Here is a 20,551-nt window from a genome sequence, read left to right as displayed (position 1 = left end):
GAGAGAACACAGAACACACACGCCCGCCCAGCCAAGCCAAGGCCCCTTGAGTTATCACCAGCCCTCAACATACGACAAAGCAATGAAAGACTTCCCTTTTATTTTAGCTAATATGAACTTTTCCTGCTCGAGTTGGAGAGTGTGTTTGACGACTGTAATGGACACCTTTTGGAGAGGGATGTGAAGTAGCCTTGATGAGGTGAGTTTGGACGGTAACATTTTCTATGAGGGCTATCACAACGCATCAGAAAAGCACTTATAAGGCATTATATGTGTGTGCATTGAGACGGAACAGGCACAACTAACTCATGCTCATACAATATTTTGGGTTGTACCTCATCTCACGCTGGTTGAGGCCCTCCTTTTCCTCTCTGTTATGTGTATGTGTCTCATAGAAAGAGCTGGACTTATTACACTGGAACCTGAGAGGAGGAGAGAGAGGAGAGGAGAGGAGAGGAGAGGAGAGGAGAGGAGAGGAGAGGAGAGGAGAGGAGAGGAGAGAGGAGAGAGGAGAGAGGAGAGAGGAGAGAGGAGAGAGGAGAGGAGAGGAGAGGAGAGGAGAGGAGAGGAGAAAGGAGAGGAGAGGAGAGGAGAAAGGAGAGAGAGGAGAGGTTAAGGCCCTCCTTTTCCTCTCTGTTATGTGTATGTGTCTCATAGAGAGAGTTGGACTTATTTCACTGGAACCTGAGTGAATTCTATAGGTATCAGGATCAGTACTGATCTGGGCTGAGAGTAGGAGTTCTCACACGCACCGACCTGTCCACGTTGAGGGTCAAGGGTCACACACCACACTCTCAGCTGTAAAAAGGGCACAATTGGCCAATCACAGATCAGAATCTGCATGTCGTGCAACATCTACTGATCACATCCCCTGAATTTGCCTCAATATTTCTAATAAACTGTGATGAGCACATTGGTCATGAGGACTTTTAACTGTACTCTTCTGTTCCTTCTGGCTGACAGTCAGCTGATCACGTGGTGGGTGCCTTCATCAAATCAAATCAAATGTTATTTGTCACATGCGCCGAATACCTTACAGTGAAATGCTTACTTACAAGCCCTTAACCAACAACGCTTTAAGAAGTTTTAAGGAAAAAAAGTGTTTCTGAAAAAATAGCTGTTCAGGAGTCTTATGACTTGGGGGTAGAAGCTGTTTAGAAGTCTCTTGACCCTAGACTTGGTGCTCCGGTACCGCTTGCAGAGAGAACAGTCTATGACCAGGGTGGCTGGAGTCTTTGACAATTTTTAGGGCCTTCCTCTGACACCGCCTGGTATAGAGGTCCTGGATGGCAGGAAGCTTGGTCCCAGTGATGTTCTGGGCCGTACGCACTACCCTCTGTAGTGTTTTGCGGTCGGAGGCCGAGCTGTTGCCATACCAGGCAGTGATGCAACCAGTCAGGATCCTCTCGATGGTGCAGCTGTATAACCTTTTGAGGATCTGAGGACCCAAGCCAAATCTTTTCAGTCTCTTGAGGGGTAATAGGCTTTGTCGTGCCCTCTTCATGACTGTCTTAGTGTGTTTGGGAAACAAGTTATTATTTAATTTTTTACCCCTTTTTCATGATATCCAATTGGTAGTTACAGTCCTATCGCTGCTACTCCCGTACGGTCTCAGGAGAGGCGAAGTTCGAGAGCCATGCGTCCTCCAAAACACGACTCTGCCAAGCCGCACTGCTTCTTGACACACTGCTTGCTTAACCTGGAAGCCAGCCGCACCAATGTGTCGGAGTAAACATCGTACAGCTGGCGACCGAAGTCAGCGTGCATGCGTCCCGGCCCGCCACAGCAGTCGCTAGAGCATGATGGGACAAGGTCATCCCAGCTGGCCAAATCCTCCCCTAACCCGGGCGACACTGGGCCAATTGTGCGCCGCCTCATGGGTCTCCCGGTCGTGGCCGGCTCCGACACAGCCCGGGATCAAACCGAGATCTGTAGTGACGCCTCAAGCACTGCAGTGCCTTAGACCGCTGTGCCAGTCGGGAGGCCCTGGAAAACAAGTTTTAAGACAGGCTAAGGGAGGGAGGGAGGGAGGGAGGGAGGGAGGGAGATTGACAAACAAACCCAAACATAGGCAAAGTCTTCTCATACCAATTAGGATCTGGCTAAAAATACTTGAATCAGTTATAGAACACATTGCCCTTTATGGTTGTGAGGTCTGGAGTTCACTCACCAACCAATAATTCACAAAATGGGACAAACACCAAATTGAGACTTTGCATGCAGAATTCTGCAAAAATATCCTCAGTGTACAACGTAAAACACCAAATAATGCAAGCAGAGCAGAATTAGGCCGATACCCACTAATTATTAAAATCCAGAAAAGACCACCTAACCATCTAAGGGGAAACAATTCGAGAACCTTCCATAACAAAGCCATCACCGACAGAGAGATGAACCTGGAGAAGAGCCCCCTAAGTAAGCTGGTCCTGGGGCTCCGTTCACAAACACAAACAGACCCCACAGAGCCCCAGCACAGCAACATATTAGACTCAACCAAATCATGAAAAAACAAAAATATAATTACTTGACACATTGGAAAGAATTTACAAAAAACAGAGCAAACTGGAATACTATTTGGCCTTGAACAGAGAGTACAGAGTGGCAGAATACCTGACCACTGTGACTGATCCACACTTAAGGAAAGCTTTGACTATGTACAGACTCAGTGAGTGTAACAGTATAACTTTAGTCCGTCCCCTCGCGTGAACCAGGGACCCTCTGCACACATCAACAACAGTCACCCACGAAGCATCGTTACCCATCGCTCCACAAAAGCCGCGGCCCTTGCAGAGCAAGGGGAACCACTACTTCAAGGTCTCAGAGCAAGTGACGTCACCGATTGAAAGGCTATTAGCGCGCACCACCGCTAACTAGCTAGCCATTTCACATCCGTTACACTCACCCCCCTTTCGACCTCCTCCTTTTCCGCAGCAACCAGTGATCCGGGTCAACAGCATCAATGTAACAGTATAACTTAGTCCGTCCCCTCGCCCCGACTCGGGCGCGAACCAGGGACCCTCTGCACACATCAACAACTGACACCCACGAAGCATCGTTACCCATCGCTCCACAAAAGCCACTGCCCTTGCAGAGCAAGTGGAACCACTACTTCAAGGTCTCAGAGCAAGTGACGTCACCGATTGAAAGGCTATTAGCGCGCACCACCGCTAACTAGCAAGCCATTTCACATCCGTTACATGAGCATAGCCTTGCTATTGAGAAAGGCCGCCGTAGGCAGACCTGGCTCTCAAGAGAAGACAGGCTATGTGCACACTGCCCACAAAATGAGGTGGAAACTGAGCTGTACTTCCTAACCTCCTGCCAAATGTATGAACATATTAGAGACACATATTTTCCTCAGATTACACAGACCCACAAAGAATTCGAAAACAAATCCAATTTTGATAAACTCCCATATCTATTGGGTAAAATACCACAGTGTGCCATCACAGCAGCAAGATTTGTGACCTGATGCCACAAAAAAAGGGCAACCAGTGAAGAACAAACACCATTGTAAATACAACCCATATTTATGTTTATTTATCTTCCCTTTTGTACTTTAACTATTTGCACATAATATTATTTTGGAACTTTTGTGAGTGTAATGTGTACTGTTCATTTGTATTTTTTATTTCACTTTTGTTAAGTATCTACTTCACTTTCTTTGGCAATGTTTGCATATGTTTCCCATGGCAATAAAGCCCTTAATCTCTGGGATATGTGGGACGGTAGCGTCCCACCTAACCAACAGCCAGTGAATTTGCAGGGCGCAAATTCTAAACAACAGAAATCTCATAATTAAAATTCCTCAAACATATGTAACAGTATAACTTTAGTACGTCCCCTCGCCCCGACCTCGAGCGCGAACCAGGGACCCTCTGCACACATCAACAACTGACACCCACGAAGCGTCGTTACCCATCACTCCACAAAAGCCGCGGCCCTTGCAGAGCAAGGGGCAACACTACTTCTAGGTTTCAGAGCAAGTGACGTAACTGATTGAAAAGCTATTAGCGCGTACCCGCTAACTAGCTAGCCATTTCACATCCGTTACACATACACGTATTATACACCATTTTAAACTTCTCGTTAATCCAGCGACAGTGTCTGATTTCAAAAAGGATTTACGGTGAAAGCACACCTTGCGATTATGTTAGGTCAGTACATAGCCACAGAAAAACACAGCCATTTTTTCAGCCAAAGAGGGGAGTAACAAAAAGCATAAATAGAGTTAAAATGAATCACTAACCTTTGATGATCTTCATCAGATGACGCTCATAGGACTTCATATCACACAATACATGTATGTTTTGTTCGGTAAAATTCATATTTATATCCAAAAATCTGAGTTTAGGCGGGACGCTACTGTCTCACTTGGCCAAAAGCCAGAGAAAATGCAGCGCGCCAAATTCAAATAAATTACTATAAAAATCTAACTTTCATTAAATCACACATGAAAGATACTAAATTAAAGCTACACTGGTTGTGAATCCAGCCAACATGTCAGAATTCAAATACGCTTTTCGGCGAAAGCAAACGATGCTATTATCTGAGGATAGCAAAAGAGTAAACAAAGAGAGAGAAGCATATTTCAACCCTGCAGGCGCGACACAAAACGCAGAAATAAAAATATAATTCATGCCTTACCTTTGACGAGCTTCTGTTGTTGGCACTCCAATATGTCCCATAAACATCACAAATGGTCCTTTTGTTCGATTAATTCCGTCGATATATATCCAAAATGTCAATTTATTTGGCGAGTTTGATCCAGAAAAACACCGGTTCCAACTTGCTCAACGTGGCTACAAAATATCTCAAAGGTTACCTGTAAACTTTGCCAAAACATTTCAAACTACTTTTGTAATACAACTTTAGGTATTTTTTAACGTAAATAATCGAAAATAAATAAACTGTAGCATGCTTTCTGGTTACGCGCCTCTAACAATCAGTACACTTCACTCGACCCTCGTTCTGAACAGGGCTACTTCTTCATTACACAAAGGAAAAAGTCTCAACCAATTTCTAAAGACTGTTGACATCCAGTGGAAGCGGTAGGAACTGCAAGAAAGTCAATTAGAATTATCTGGATTCCCAATGAAAATCCATTGAAAAGAGAGTGACCTCAAAAACAAAAAGATCTGAATGGTTTGTCCTCGGGGTTTTGCCTGCTAAATAAGTTCTGTTATACTCACAGACATGATTCAAACAGTTTTAGAAACTTCAGAGTGTTTTCTATCCAAATATACTATTAATATGCATATCTTATCTTCTGGGGATGAGTAGCTGGCAGTTGAATTTGGGTATTCTTTTCATCCAAACGTGAAAATGCTGCCCCCTAACCTAGAGCAGTTATATTAAATTGAAATTTAATTGAATTGAGAGAGGTTTGAGATGGGGAGGGGGGAGAGAGGTGTAGGTATAGGTAAAGAGAGGTAGAGGAAGATAAGGAGGTGAATAAAATAAAGAACAGAGTTGACATGTGGTCCTCATTATAATTATCTAGCTGTTTCTAGGAGGCTTGTGATCACTGTTATCTCATTGATACTGTACAGCTCCTGATAAAGACTCTTTGAGGCTTCACACGCCTTTGTCCTTGTGCTGGGAAACATACAGACAAGCTGACATGGAGGCACCACACACACACACACTGGCATGCAAACACATAAACACATACTATACACAGACTCTCTCTCTCGCTCGCTCTCTCTCTCGCTCTCTCTCTCTCTCTCTCTCTCTCTCTCTCTCTCTCTCTCTCTCTCTCTCGCTCTCTCTCTCTCTCGCTCTCTCACTCTCTCTCACTCACTCTCTCACTCACAGTTCCCCTCCTGCAGTATTGTGTGTGTATAACACAGTAGTGATTTAGTGGCCAGTGCCTGAGATGTGCGTCAGAGCCTCAGTGAGCCAGGCTCCAACCCCTCAGTGTTTACCTTACTACAGGGCCACATACACACACACACACACACACACACACACACACACACACACACACACACACACACACACACACACACACACACACACACACACACACACACACACACACACACACACACACACACACACACACACACACACACACACACACACACACACACACGCTGAGAGTACATGTGTCTCCTCCAGACAGCTGGTGCCTCTCTTACCACAGATCCGACACAGGCACACACACACAGCTCCCTTCTCTTTTGTCCTCCCCTAACATCACTACACCCAGACTGGTCATTACATCAATCACAATATCTGTTGGTTGGATCCTCAACACTGTGAAGACTGTCGCAACAAATGTAGACACTGGTATGGTGCTGGAGATAATGAATATGAGGGTAAAAAGTGGTTAAGTGTCCCTTTAAATGGCACTTTTGTGTTGTGGAAGCTACTATATTCTTTGAGTTGAGATGATTCCTCTTTTAACTGTTAAATGGACTGAAAGACTAACCATAGAATTAGGAATTAGAATACTAATAATTTAATAGGATTTCTATGGGACTAATTACTGTAACTATTCATCCTTGCTTCAAATAATTCCTGTTATTTCTGATGTGTGAGGATGACTTCATCAGGGATGTTGTTTTAGGCTCTTCCTTATTTCCTGTTGAATCACTGTATCTAAACGTCTTTATATGTCTCATAAGGCATTATATCAGCCATATCTACAGGTAGTGAATTTCATGGCCCATTTTGTAAATGCCATTTTATCTCAAAAGTGTTCTTTGTGACATCACTGGTCTAGATCTGTGTTTGTCTAGATCTGTTATGCAGGATCAGCCGTAGCATCAGGTGGTTAGTCAGCTGTGGTAGCAGATCTGGTATATGTCTGTTTGTAGCATGGGCCACATGGCTTAGTCCTTATCTCTATCCAGATGCATGACTCTCCTTATCACGGGAAGGCAGGTAGCCTAGCGGGTTAAGAGCGGTGGGCCAGTAACCAAAAGTTCACTGGTTTGAATCCCCGAGCCAGCAAGGTGGAAAAATCTGCTGTTCTACCCTTGAGCAAGGCAGTTAACCCCCAACAACTGCGCCGATGACGTGGCTGTAGATTAAGACAGCCCCCTGCACCACTCTGATGGATTAAATGCAAAAGACACATTTCAGTTGAATGCGTTCAGTTGTGCAACTCACTAGGTATCCCTTTTCCACTAGCATGGCTCTCAGTGAACTGTAATACACTGTAGGCACATCAGGACAGCCCCTGTCTCTCCTCAAAGCTGGTCAGAATTGTATGGATCAGCTGAGACCATTGGGTTTGTATTCATGAAGCGTCTCAGAATAGGAGTGCTGATCTAGGATCAGTTACCCCCCCATACATTAATTGTAATGTAAAAGGCTAAACTTATTCTAGATCAGCGTTTCTACTCTGAGACGCTTTATGAACATAGGCTGGAAGCTGTTATTCGTGAGGTGCACCGGGTTAGTTATCCCCACTCCTCCGGATTCCAGGTGTCCTACTATGTGATTGAACATCTTATTGGCTTCTCAAACTGGTATGGGGAATTCTTTCCAGGAACTCACTTTCAAAAGACCAGTTCTTTAATGTTAGTGCAGATGGAGGAAAACAGATGGAGAGACTGAGGCCATTTTATACTATTGAGATACAGCCTTAACAACACAGCACTCTCTATCACACTCATCATCAGGCCACTATCTTGGGTTGAGTTCATTAATCACCAAACGGTAGAAAACCTGAAACATTGAGGGACTACCTAGACTTGTCCAATATGAAGTGTTCATATTTGTTCCCCATGGCAAAAAGATATTCTAACGCTGTGCCCCAATGAACAAATATTAACTAGCATTGATTTTGCTGATAGCTTGAGGAAAGTTTTACTTACAGTGATTGTGATGTGGTTGTCTTGGCTGAATTAATGCACTGGATAAGAGCATCTGCTAAATGACCAAAATGTACATGTAAACACGGCCCTGCTGACAGTGGGCCAGATCCCTCTTCTTGTCTCAGGGAGGAAACCTAATCCCTGTTTGTAACAGTTGGCCATCAGTCACCTGGCTCACCTCGCTGGCATGCCCAGGGCGGACCACTATTAGCCAGGAAGCGCTGGGATAAAGCCAGCCATTGTCCGGGACCATGGGCCCAAAGTACCTGGAGGGCCCGGAGCGCTGACAGACCTGGAATGCCAATCTGTCGATAACCGTCAACCAGCTGAGGTTTCCTGTATCTGTACAGCAGGTTAGAGGGAGTTTAGAGGAGCATTAGGCCAGTGAGACTCAGCCTTGTTGAAGCAGACACACCATTTTATATCACAAAAATATCCATAATGCATCCTGAAAAACGTTACTTCTCATTTTGGTCTCTTTCCTCAGTGAAACTAAACTATTGCCAAGTTCAGCTATTACACCCAGAATTCTGTGTCAAACACCATCAATAGCACAGCATTTGTCATGTATCTACTCACACGTCTTTAAATCTTGAGGTAGCCCTGCCTAAACTGCAGCCAGCATGGCTTTTATTCAGTAATACCACACAAAAACCTGATGAAAAGAACCAAGTGTGTGAAAATAGTGTGCTCCATAAGGGGGTCTATTACCCCCATGCTGCTCCCTGGCTCGGGGCCTTCTGAGCGGGGAAGATGCTGGCGCTGGCTGGGTTGTTTATTTGGGAGCTCCAGGGCCCTAGTCTGGAAGAGCAGAGGTTAGCCAGGTGTCGCAACCTCCAAACTGACACGGAACCAATGGAACCCCATACGTTACGCAGGGTTGGGGAGTAAGTAATTACATGTAATCCGTTACATTTAAGGGATTACAAAAACGGTAACTGTAATCCGTTACGTTACCAGCAAAAATATTGTGATCAGATTACAGATACTTTTGAAAAACTAGATGATTACTTTGAGGATTACTTTTAAATTCAGAAAGAAAATCTTTGACACTTCTCTGTTTTCACAATAATATTCAAATCAGCATTGAAAAAAGGTGCAATTTTAAGTTTGTTCCACCTGAGCGAGTCTGACCACTACGATGACACACCAAATGTGTTTGATGGATCGCGGGAAAAGAGCAGAAATAGGCTTTTGTAGGCTACAGTCCAAGATATCTCTTCCAATGGCTGCTGTCGGCATCCAAAGATTATCCAACTTGAATAAACGCTTGGAGGTAAGGATGACAGCAGTGGTGTAGTCTACGGCGATACAGATATCACTTATTATTATTGATCAAAGCATGCTATTCCACAAGCGCAGCATTTATTATTCAACTCGAATCAATGAGCCCAATCAGTCCTCCATTACAACAAAATCATAAACAACAGAGTAGAGCTGGCTAATAAGTCCTTAGTTTCGGGGTTATGCTCAGGTAAAACAATGTGGCTAATCTAAACTGATAGACTTTGGTTTCTAATATAAGGATGTAATTTAATCGTATTATTATATGTATTAGAAAGCGATGGGTTAGAAGGAGCCTACATAACCAACCCATAAAGTAAAATTTTACATCCATATATGGCCAGCTATGTAAACTTTAACATGGATTTATCCTGAAATAGATGTCGTTCAATTGGTAACGTACATGTTTGTCTTCTTCTAATGGATTTTAAGGTGAAAGTAATCTAAAAGTAATGTAATCAGATTACATTACTGATTTTGGGTAATCCAAAAGTTACGTTACTGATTCCACTTTTGGACAGGCAACTAGTAACTGTAACGGATTACATTTAGAAAGTTACCTACCTAACTCTGACTGTACGGCTGTATGGCCAACTTAGAAACCCAACGGAAACATAACATAGATGGACCATCCATAGATGGTATATATAAAGTTCACACCCATAGATGGTATATATAAAGTTCACATCCATAGATGGTATATATAAAGTTCACACCCATAGATGGTATATATAAAGTTCACACCCATAGATGGTATATATAAAGTTCACACCCATAGATAGTATATATAAAGTTCACACCCATAGATGGTATATATAAAGTTCACATCCATAGATGGTATATATAAAGGTCACACCGTTAGCCAACCTGTTGCTGCTTATCTATGTTATTCGTTGATAGAACCGCGTTTTTATTCAATGGGCAGAATTGAACAGAATTTGAGTATTTTTTTTATAGAATACCTGCTAATTCATCACAATTTATGGGCAGGGCGAGCGCAGGGGTGTATTCATTACGCCGATTCTGTTGTAAAATGTTTTGTAATATTTAACAACAGAAACCGTTTACTCCAAACAGAAACCGTTAACTCCAAACGTTTTGCAACGAAAACTAGAGTTTCTATTGGACAAATTCAGGTAGGTCCCGCCATGTTTTGTTCCGTTTGCTTCCATTTGGTTCTTAACTCGTGAACGGTTTCCGTCGTAAGAGGTAATGAATACACCCCAGTAGCGCGCGCTTTGGTTGTGTTTGATCAGTTTGTGCGCATCGGTTTGTTGTGAGTCAGTCACGTTTTCATTGAGGGAATGCGAAATAACTAAATCGCAATGATGAAAAAATATGTGAAGCGTATTCAATCAGGTAATGAACGTACTTTCCCTGTTAATATTTTAGCTTCATTGGGATTCCGTAGGGTTCTTGTTTTATGTGACACAGTTTTCAACTTGATTTTTGAATGGTGTTCCCCAAACACTTTAGAAATCAAATTGTAGGCCTACAATTTTCTCCAAGAGATGAATCAAAATCTGAAACGCTTTCCCCTCCTGTATTTTGGTAGCCTAGTTAGGCTATAGCAGTAGGCTACTCAGCTAAATTATGAAATTGTGATATATACTGATTCATATCTTGATGTTTATTAATCAATTCATTATATTACTTGATTAATTTACAAGGCAACACAATTTGTCTGTGTTTATCTGTTGACTGACCACAACATGTCTTCTCTTTTCCAGCACTAAAGAGGTCGTTTGAGGTGGAGGAGTCTGACGTCTCCATCAACCCCTCCCCTCTGTCCCGTAGGACCAACCTCCGCTCCTCCACCTCCAGCCAGCGAAGCTTCCACGACCTGGGCTCCTCCCGCAACTCGGACTACCCCTCCAGAACCTCGCCTTCTGACTCCAACCCCTGCTCCCCCAAAACCAGCCTGAGACGCATGGAGCTGTCCGGGGGAGTGGTAGGAGGTCGTGCCCTGGATACAGCCTCCACCCGCCGGACCGAGATCTCCATTGAGGTGTCATCCAAGCAGATTGACAGCTCGCCCAGCCCGGGTATCGCCCGTTTCGGCCTGAAGAGGCCCGAGGCCCAGAGCCTTGGTTCTCGAGCCGGAGCCGTCCCAGAGAGCTCCACCATCTCCAGCTCCAGCTCGGCACACAGACGGGCAGAGATCTCCCTCTCTCGGCCCCACGAGCCCCCCGGGGCACCCAGGAGGGGGGACTCCCAGCCTCCCTCAGCCACCCGGATCCCTGACCCTCCTCAGAGGAGGACCGACCCCACCATGGTCAGCCCTGTGGAGGGCCTTACTTCCAGGAGACCCGAGATGCCTGTCTTCCGACAGCCAGAGATGGCAGCACCACCTCCGGTCAGGGTGGTGGAGAACAACAGTCACCCCCCAGCGCCCAGTGGCCCCCTGCCCAGCCTGGTGGAGCCCAGGAGCGAGAGGACACAGCCCCTGGTCAGCGAGACGCCCGTCGTCAGACCTATAGAAAGTAAGTCAATCTAATTCTATGTCTGACACGTCTATGCATTAGTCTCTAATGCTTGTTCATTTCACCTCTGTGTGCTCTCTCGATCTGTGGACAGTATTTCACAACTGCTCTCTGCTGAGAGAGAATGTAGAGAAAGTTATTTTTTTAAAGTTCAGGGGTTGCTCCTTTGCTTTGATCAGAATAATTTGTGTTGTAGAATGTCAATTGCATTTGTTTTCAGTGCTCATACCCTTTCAAGACAGTTTAGATACACAAGCTGTCTTATTTGACATGTGAATAGTCACCTTTTACTCAGACAAAGTGCAGCCTAACTCTGCAAGGCAACAGTGACAGTACCAGTACAGATGGTTTCTCATGAGCTCTTGCTGCTGTGATGTCTGACTGGGAATATAGGTCAGAGTAATGATGAGGATCCCAGCTGAGGCCCAGCAGTAAGAATGGGCTCAGCCAGCCACTCAGTCAGCCAGTCAGCTAGCCAGCCAGCCAAGTTTAGTGTACTCTAATCATTATGTCAGGCCCTTATGAAGGACTGAATTGAAGCAGACAGAGGTTGACATAGCTGTGAATTGTGAAACCGAACTATGTATGATGTGGTACTGCCTTGGTTTTCATTTCAGCTATTCCTGGAAGTGATGTTTTTACAGGGTAGACTCTGGTGCTAAGAATGCAGTGAAGTAGTGGTTGTGTTTCATAGTTCCTGGTCCATACTTCAGCTGTGTTCTGTGTAGACGTGCAGTAAAGTAGTGGTTGTGTTTCATAGTTCCTGGTCCATACTTCAGCTGTGTCCTGTGTAGACGTGCAGTAAAGTAGTGGTTGTGTTTCATAGTTCCTGGTCCATACTTCAGCTGTGTCCTGTGTAGACGTGCAGTAAAGTAGTGGTTGTGTTTCATAGTTGCTGGTCCATACTTCAGCTGTGTCCTGTGTAGACATGCAGTAAAGTAGTGGTTGTGTTTCATAGTTCCTGGTCCATACTTCAGCTGTGTCCTGTGTAGACGTGCAGTAAAGTAGTGGTTGTGTTTCGTAGTTGCTGGTCCATACTTCAGCTGTGTCCTGTGTAGACATGCAGTAAAGTCCTTCTGTAAAGATGGATCATTCAAAACCAGAGTGATAGATAGCCATCCTTTCCTCTGTCTAACCTGACCTAGCCTTGAGCTTTTTGGGGTTTGAACTAGAGTTGAGTGATATGGATACATTTATATCGCTATAAATTGACTTAGGCCTGGGCGATATGGCCAAAATATCACATCACAGTATTTCTGACAGTATTTGAAGCTATTTTAGGTTTTTGAATAATACAAGTTCTAAATATGCTTTATGAGTAATTCATGACACTAGGGTGACAACATATACATTATACGTGATTTCAATGGGGCTTTCTCCATTTATACTCCAAACAAAAATACTTTTTAGCATTTTCATTAATTTCTGCACTTTTTACTATAATTTCCCCACTGGGGCTCTAGTAGCAAATGGAGTAAACTATAAAAACACACATTATACACTTAGGAGTTGCGTATCATGTTTAACAAACCACACATACTGTTAAAGAAGGTCAAGAAACTCAAACCGGTCCGTGCATCATTACCGGTGTTTGTATATAGTAAAATACGGTATATCACCCAGCCCTAAATTGACTGAATGAATAGGATAATGATACATTTATAACATGAATGTGAACCACTGCTTTTTAAATGACTCTTTCAAGGTAGACTTTGAGATTTTGGCAATGAGATCCTTAATCTACTTCCCCAGAGTCAGGTGAATGCTGAGTCAGGTGAATGCTGAGTCAGGTGAATGCTGAGTCAGGTGAATGCTGAGTCAGGTGAATGCTGAGTCAGGTGAATGCTGAGTCAGGTGAATGCTGAGTCAGGTGAATGCTGAGTCAGGTGAATGCTGAGTCAGGTGAATGCTGAGTCAGGTGAATGCTGAGTCAGGTGAATGCTGGATACCATTTTTCTGTCTCTGCGTGTAGTTTGATGGAAGTTGCTAACTAGCACTAGTGCAATGACTGGAAGTCTATGTGTATCTGCATTTTCTTGCAAACCTACCTCGAACTTATTTTATATTGGACACAGAGGCATAAAAATGGTATCCAGGAATTCATCTGACTCTGGGGAACTAGATACAATATACTAGATACAATCCCGAGGTATCCCTTTAAACTAGAGGTCGACCGATTATGATTTTTCGATACCGATTATTGGACGACAAAAAAAAGCCGATGCCGATTTTTAAAATGTATTTGTAATAATGACAATTACAACAATACTGAATGAACACCTATTTTAACTTAATATAATACATCAATAAAATCAATTTAGCTTCAAATAAATAATGAAACATGTTAAATTTGGTTTAAATAATGCAAAAACAAAGTGTTGGAGAAGAAAGTAAAAGTGCAATATGTGCCATGTAAGAAAGCTGAAGTTTAAGTTCCTTGCTCAGAACATGAGAACATATGAAAGCTGGTGGTTCCTTTTAACATGAGTCTTCAATATTCCCAGGTAAGAAGTTTTAGGTTGTAGTTATTATAGGACTATTTCTCTCTATACGATTTGTATTTCATATACCTTTGACTATTGGATGTTCTTATAGGCACTTTAGTATTGCCAGTGTAACAGTATAGCTTCCATCCCTCTCCCCGCTCCTACCTGGGCTCGAACCAGGAACACATCGACAACAGCCACCCTCGAAGCAGCGTTACCCATGCAGAGCAAGGGGAACAACTACTCCAAGTCTCAGAGCGAGTGACGTTTGAAACGCTATTAGCGCGCACCCCGCTAACTAGCTAGCCATTTCACATCGGTTACACCAGCCTAATCTCGGGAGTTGATGGGCTTGAAGTCATAAACAGCAGAGCTGCTGGCAAAACGCACGCGAGTGCTGTTTGATGAATGCTTACGAGCCTGCTGGTACCCACCATCGCTCAGTCAGACTGCTCTATCAAATCATAGACTTAATTATAACATAATAACACACAGAAATACGAGCCTTAGGTCATTAATATGGTCAAATCCGGAAACTATCATCTCAAAAACAAAACGTTTATTCTTTCAGTGAAATACGGAACCGTTCCGTATTTTATCTAACGGGTGGCATCCATAAGTCTAAATATTCCTGTTACATTGCGCAACCTTCAATGTTATGTCATAATTACGTAAAATTCTGGCAAATTAGTTCGCAATGAGCCAGGCGGCCCAAACTGTTGCATATACCCTGACTCTGCGTGCAATGAACGCAGGAGAAGTGACACAATTTCACCTGGTTATTATTGCCTGCTAACCTGGATTTATTTTAGCTAAATATGCAGGTTTAAAAATATATACTTCTGTGTATTGATTTTAAGAAAGGCATTGATGTTTATGGTTAGGTACACGTTGGAGCAACGACAGTACTTTTTCGCGAATGCGCACTGCATCGATTATATGCAACGCAGGACATGCTAGATAAACTAGTAATATCATCAACCATGTGTAGTTATAACTAGTGATTATGATTGATTGATTGTTTTTTATAAGATAAGTTTAATGCTAACTAGCAACTTACCTTGGCTTCTTACTGCATTCGCGTAACAGGCGGGCTCCTCGTGAGGCAGGTGGTTAGAGCGTTGGACTAGTTAACCGTAAGGTTGCAAGATTGAATCTGACAAGGTAAAAATCTGTCGTTCTGCCCCTGAACAGGCAGTTAACCCACCATTCCTAGGCCGTCATTGAAAATAAGAATGTGTTCTTAACTGACTTGCCTAGTTAAATAAAGGTGTAAAAAAAATAACAAATAAAAAACATTCGACAAAATCGGCGTCCAAAATTACAGATTTCCGATTGTTATGAAAACTTGAAATCGGCCCTAATTAATCGGCTATTCCGATTAATCGGTCGACCTCTACTTTAAAATACTAGTTTGATGGTTGTAGCCATCAATTGTCCCATTAACAATCACCCATATTAACACACTGATTTTATTTCAAACTTCACATTTTTCTTGTAAGGCCCTACGTCATATATGTCAGAGTCAAGGCCCGCGGGCCACATCCGGCCCGCGAGAATGTTTTTTACGGCCCCTGGGATGATCTTGATTTATTATTAGAACCGGCCCGCAGACCGCAGCAAGCCGGCAGCCCGCAGATCTTTTACACGCACCAATACTACATTTCCCACAATGCAACGGTGACGCACCGAGCAGTAGGCTGCTTCATTTCAATATTTATTGGCACAGCAGTCGTCAGCATCACAGTAAAATTAACTTTCAGATACCCATCAAAAATGGCAAAACGGAAGGTGGACACTGAGAACCGGGGGTTTCAAACAAGGTGGGAGTCGGAGTATATGTTCACGGAGGTAGCTGGAAAACCTGTGTGTCTTCTGTGTGGAGAAAGTGTGGCGGTACTGAAAGAGTATAATCTGAGACGACATTATGAAACGAAACACGCGGACAAAAACAAGAATATGGACATGGAACAAAGGCTACAAAAGGCAGAGGAATTAAAACGAGGCCTCAAATCTCGACAGGCTCTGTTCAAAAAAGCCAAATCACAAGGCCAGGCTGCTGTCAAGGCCAGTTTTATTTTGGCAGAAGAGATCGCTAAATCAGCCCGGCCATTTACGGAGGGGGATTTCATCAAAAACTGCATGATTAAAGTTTGTGACGAAGTTTGCCCAGAAAAAAGGCAACTCTTTTTAAATGTGAGTCTGAGCAGAAACACCATTGCCGAGAGAGTAGACCAGTTGTCCATCAATCTAAAAGAGCAGCTTGTGAAAAAGGGAAAAGATTTCATTGCATATTCCTTGGCTGTGGATGAGAGCACCGACATTTCTGACATTGCCCAGTTGTCAATTTTCATCCGCGGAGTGGACTCCAGCCTAAGCGTGACAGAGGAGTTTTTGGCTTTACGTCCTATGCATGGCACAACTACGGGGCATGATTTGTATGAAGAGGTGTCAAGATGTGTAAATGAGATGGAGCTGCCTTGGGAAAAACTCGTGGGTTTGACAACCGACGGAGCACCTGCGATGTGTGGACACAGGAGCGGACTGGTGGCGAAGATACGGGAAAAGATGCAAGAGGAAAACGCGACAGGTGAGACTTTCGACGCCGATTTGCTGACTTTGAAGCACAAAAAAGCAGGTTGGAACTGCTCGGTAACCCATTTGCTGTTGACGTGGAAAGCTCACCACCAAACCTCCAAATGGAGTTGATTGACCTCCAATGCAATGATGCACTGAGGGCAAAATATGCGGCAGTGGGTGCTGCGGAGTTCGCCCGTTTCCTCCCCGACACAATGCCCCAGCTGCGCATCCAGGCTGCTCAAACGTTGTCTATGTTTGGCAGCACATACCTGTGTGAACAACTGTTTTCTTTGATGAACCTGAACAAAACATCACACAGAAGTCGACTTACTGCTGAACACCTCCACTCAATTCTGAGGATTTCCTCAGCTCAGAGCCTTACCCCGAACATTGATGAACTTGTGGAAAAGATGGGACACCACCAAGTATCACCCTCAACCTCAAACAAGTGAACATTACTGTGCAATCACATATTTAGAGTTTTTACTCAGTTCAAGTTTAAAAGTTAAAGTTTAATATTTGTTTTCACTGCATGTTACTTCTCCTTAAACAAAGTGTTGTTTTTGATTAATAGATTTTTGCACTTTATTTTATTGTATTTCAATCCAATTATATTTTAAAAATATTTCAGTTGAGTGGATGATAGAAAATTGCTATTATTGTTTTTTTCTTTGAAGTAAATTTAGCCCACTTTTGCTAAAATAGAAAATATAGGCTACTGATGGTGCCTTGAATACCGGTTTCTTTCATTTAATGTTCATGTTATGGGGATTTTTATATAAAGGAAATTTGTCTTTTGTGTCTGTTGAAAATTAAAGATTACTGACAGAGCCATAAGAAAATATTGCTTTATTTATCTGATCATATTGGAATATATTTGTTAGGTTTTCAGTAGGTTCAATTAGGTTCACTAGACTATATGCGTCATTTAAAAAATTTTCAATGAACATTCGAACAGTCCGGCCCTCGGCTTGTAGCTAAATTTTTTATTTGGCCCTCCGTCCATTTGACTTTGACACCCCTGCCCTACGTTGTAGGTTATTTATCGTAATGACCGATATTAGTGAAATACCCACAGTAAGTGGTTGGTGTTAATCATTTTTGGTTTATCGTCCCAGCTCTAGTTTGAACTTTGAAGCACAGTGACTAATGGTAGAAGTATGCTGTGGTGTGAAGGGTTTTAGAGTGCGTCCCAAATGGCACCCTAATTCCCTATGAAGTGCACTAGTTTTAACGAGCCCTATGGGCCCAGCTCAAAAGTAGTGCACAAATTAACATAGTTGGGTGTCACTTGGGACACAACCATGGTTAGCAAAGCCTTGAGATAAAAGAAGAACATTCTGTGGTGCTTTTTCCTAAGTCATGTGTCATAATTTTTTATTTTTCTGGGGAAAAGTACCTGTCATCCTACTGTGGCTAGGAACTGTGCAGTAAGAACTATGACTCATGATTCAGGCATACCAAACCTTCAGCCCATCCAGTTTTAAAGATGAAAAGGGCAATGAAGTGAATGTTATTTCGGCTTCCGATGTGCCTTTTCTCAAACCACCAGAAAACCACCACAAAAGCCTCAAAGGATGTGACCGTTTCAACTTGAAGGGTCAGGGAGGTATGAGTGAGGTCATGAGTGAATGAATACAGATGATGCAATGTTGACATTGTGGGGGCTTGAAGGCTTCCTATATATAGGCCTACCTCTCTCATTGAAGGTCTAAGTAGCCTTGACTTATTCCTGTCTCCTCGTGGGAGAGGTCTTAGGTTATTGTGGGGAAAGTTTAAAGGGCCACTTCACCACTTTTTAATCTCATTCATTATCTCCAGCACATGCTGTACCGGTGTGTTATGTGGTAATGAATATGAGGTTCAAAAGTGTTGAAGTGCCCCTTTAAGTGTGATGTCAGACTTGGCGTTGACCTGATGTCCTCGTGCCCCGTTCTGAAGTATAATTTGTTATAATGAACAGACCCGGGTGATGCCATAGTAACTCCATCCACTATGAACCCTTACTGTACTGATGATGAAAATAAAGTTACAAAAACAGAATTCAGAATATTAGATACATTTGGTGGTGTTATTGTGAGGCCCCTATGAGGCAGTATGGTGGTGTTATTGTGAGGCCACTATGAGGCAGTATGGTGGTGTTATTGTGAGGCCCCTATGAGGCAGTATGGTGGTGTTATTGTGAAGCCCCTATGAGGCAGTATGGTGGTGTTATTGTGAAGCCCCTATGAGGCAGTATGGTGGTGTTATTGTGAAGCCCCTATGAGGCAGTATGGTGGTGTTATTGTGAGGCCCCTATGAGGCAGTATGGTGGTGTTATTGTGAAGCCCCTATGAGGCAGTATGGTGGTGTTATTGTGAGGCCCCTATGAGGCAGTATGGTGGTGTTATTGTGAGGCACTATGGTGGTGTTATTGTGAAGCCCCTATGAGTCAGTATGGTGGTGTTATTGTGAGGCCCCTATGAGGCAGTATGGTGGTGTTATTGTGAAGCCCCTATGAGGCAGTATGGTGGTGTTATTGTGAAGCCCCTATGAGGCAGTATGGTGGTGTTATTGTGAAGCCCCTATGAGGCAGTATGGTGGTGTTATTGTGAAGCCCCTGTGAGGCAGTTTGGTGGTGTTATTGTGAAGCTCCTGTGAGGCAGTATGGTGGTGTTATTGTGAAGCTCCTGTGAGGCAGTATGGTGGTGTTATTGTGAAGCTCCTGTGAGGCAGTATGGTGGTGTTATTGTGAAGCCCCTATGAGGCAGTATGGTGGTGTTATTGTGAAGCCCCTGTGAGGCAGTATGGTGGTGTTATTGTAAAGCCCCTGTGAGGCAGTATGGTGGTGTTATTGTAAAGCTCCTGTGAGGCAGTATGGTGGTGTTATTGTGAAGCTCCTGTGAGGCAGTATGGTGGTGTTATTGTGAAGCTCCTGTGAGGCAGTATGGTGGTGTTATTGTAAAGCTCCTGTGAGGCAGTATGGTGGTGTTATTGTGAAGCCCCTGTGAGGCAGTATGGTGGTGTTATTGTGAAGCTCCTGTGAGGCAGTATGGTGGTGTTATTGTGAAGCTCCTGTGAGGCAGTATGGTGGTGTTATTGGAGCTCCTATAAGGTGGTTGCGTTCATGCTGTCTGTGTAGTCTGGTCCAAGGGGGAGACAGGCAGCTGGTAGGTGTGACATTCCATAAAAATAGAAACCCTTCAATTCCATCTTTTTCCGCTGCCCTGCTGTTGCTTCTCTGTTGACTGCTCCTTATTGGCTGTTTCGTCACTGTTACGAACAGCCTCTCCGATGGCTGAAATAACTCTCTGCCATTCTACCATGGCCTCCTAGGGCTGTAATATATAGGTACACTTGATTTTGCTCGCCAGGTAGGCAGGGTTTGCACCTAGGGACCAATGAATGGCTCCAAACAGGGAAAGTCCTGCATTTTGTGTTGGTTCTGTTTATGAGTATTCATCATGGTTATCGTACTGAATATCACAGCACCAAAAGTCTTTGCTTGAGTTTAGATCAGTATCAGATGTTTTACTGATGTAAAAGTTTCCTCTAATCACAAGAAGGAAGAACATCTTGAGAAAGGTGGTCTGAGGACTAGTGGTGTGTGGGTGGTGAAGTGAGATGGAACCAGTCCAGGAATCACCCTTTGACCTGCATCATTGACTAATATTTTCCTCTGGGGGTATTATGAGGAGAGGACAGAACGCAGACATGACTGGTAATGAAAGAAAGAGAGATTGTTTATTGTCTATTGCACTTGCTTTGGCAATGTAAACACGTTTCCCATGCCAATAAAGCCCCTTGAACTGAGAGAGAGAATCCCAAAGATTGTTTTGATAGGAAAAGGGGTAAGTTCCTCCTGTGGTGAGCGTGTGAGAGAGAACCCCTTTAGAGTGAGAGGGGGTGT

The 20,551-nt window shown here is 43.5% G+C and overlaps 1 protein-coding gene across 5 annotated transcripts in view; it reads left to right on the top strand.

The window, feature by feature from the left end:
• The window catches only part of LOC139572722 (septin-9-like), a 168,312-nt gene that overhangs the window by 85,704 nt on the left and 62,057 nt on the right, over nucleotides 1-20,551 (top strand). For 4 of the 5 annotated variants that reach the window (XM_071395445.1, XM_071395471.1, XM_071395437.1 and 1 more), the window contains one exon: nucleotides 10,844-11,596. In XM_071395445.1, the coding sequence (XP_071251546.1) occupies nucleotides 10,844-11,596 (753 nt within the window). Of the gene's footprint in view, nucleotides 1-10,340; nucleotides 10,473-10,843; nucleotides 11,597-20,551 lie in introns of those variants that run through there. The other variant, XM_071395463.1, reaches the window with a different exon arrangement.

The sequence above is a fragment of the Salvelinus alpinus genome, chromosome 1, assembly GCF_045679555.1.
Source record: "Salvelinus alpinus chromosome 1, SLU_Salpinus.1, whole genome shotgun sequence".
Lineage (NCBI taxonomy): Eukaryota > Metazoa > Chordata > Actinopteri > Salmoniformes > Salmonidae > Salvelinus > Salvelinus alpinus.
The sequence above is the reverse complement of the archived record's forward strand: the minus strand, read 5'-3'. Positions and strand labels throughout refer to the sequence as shown.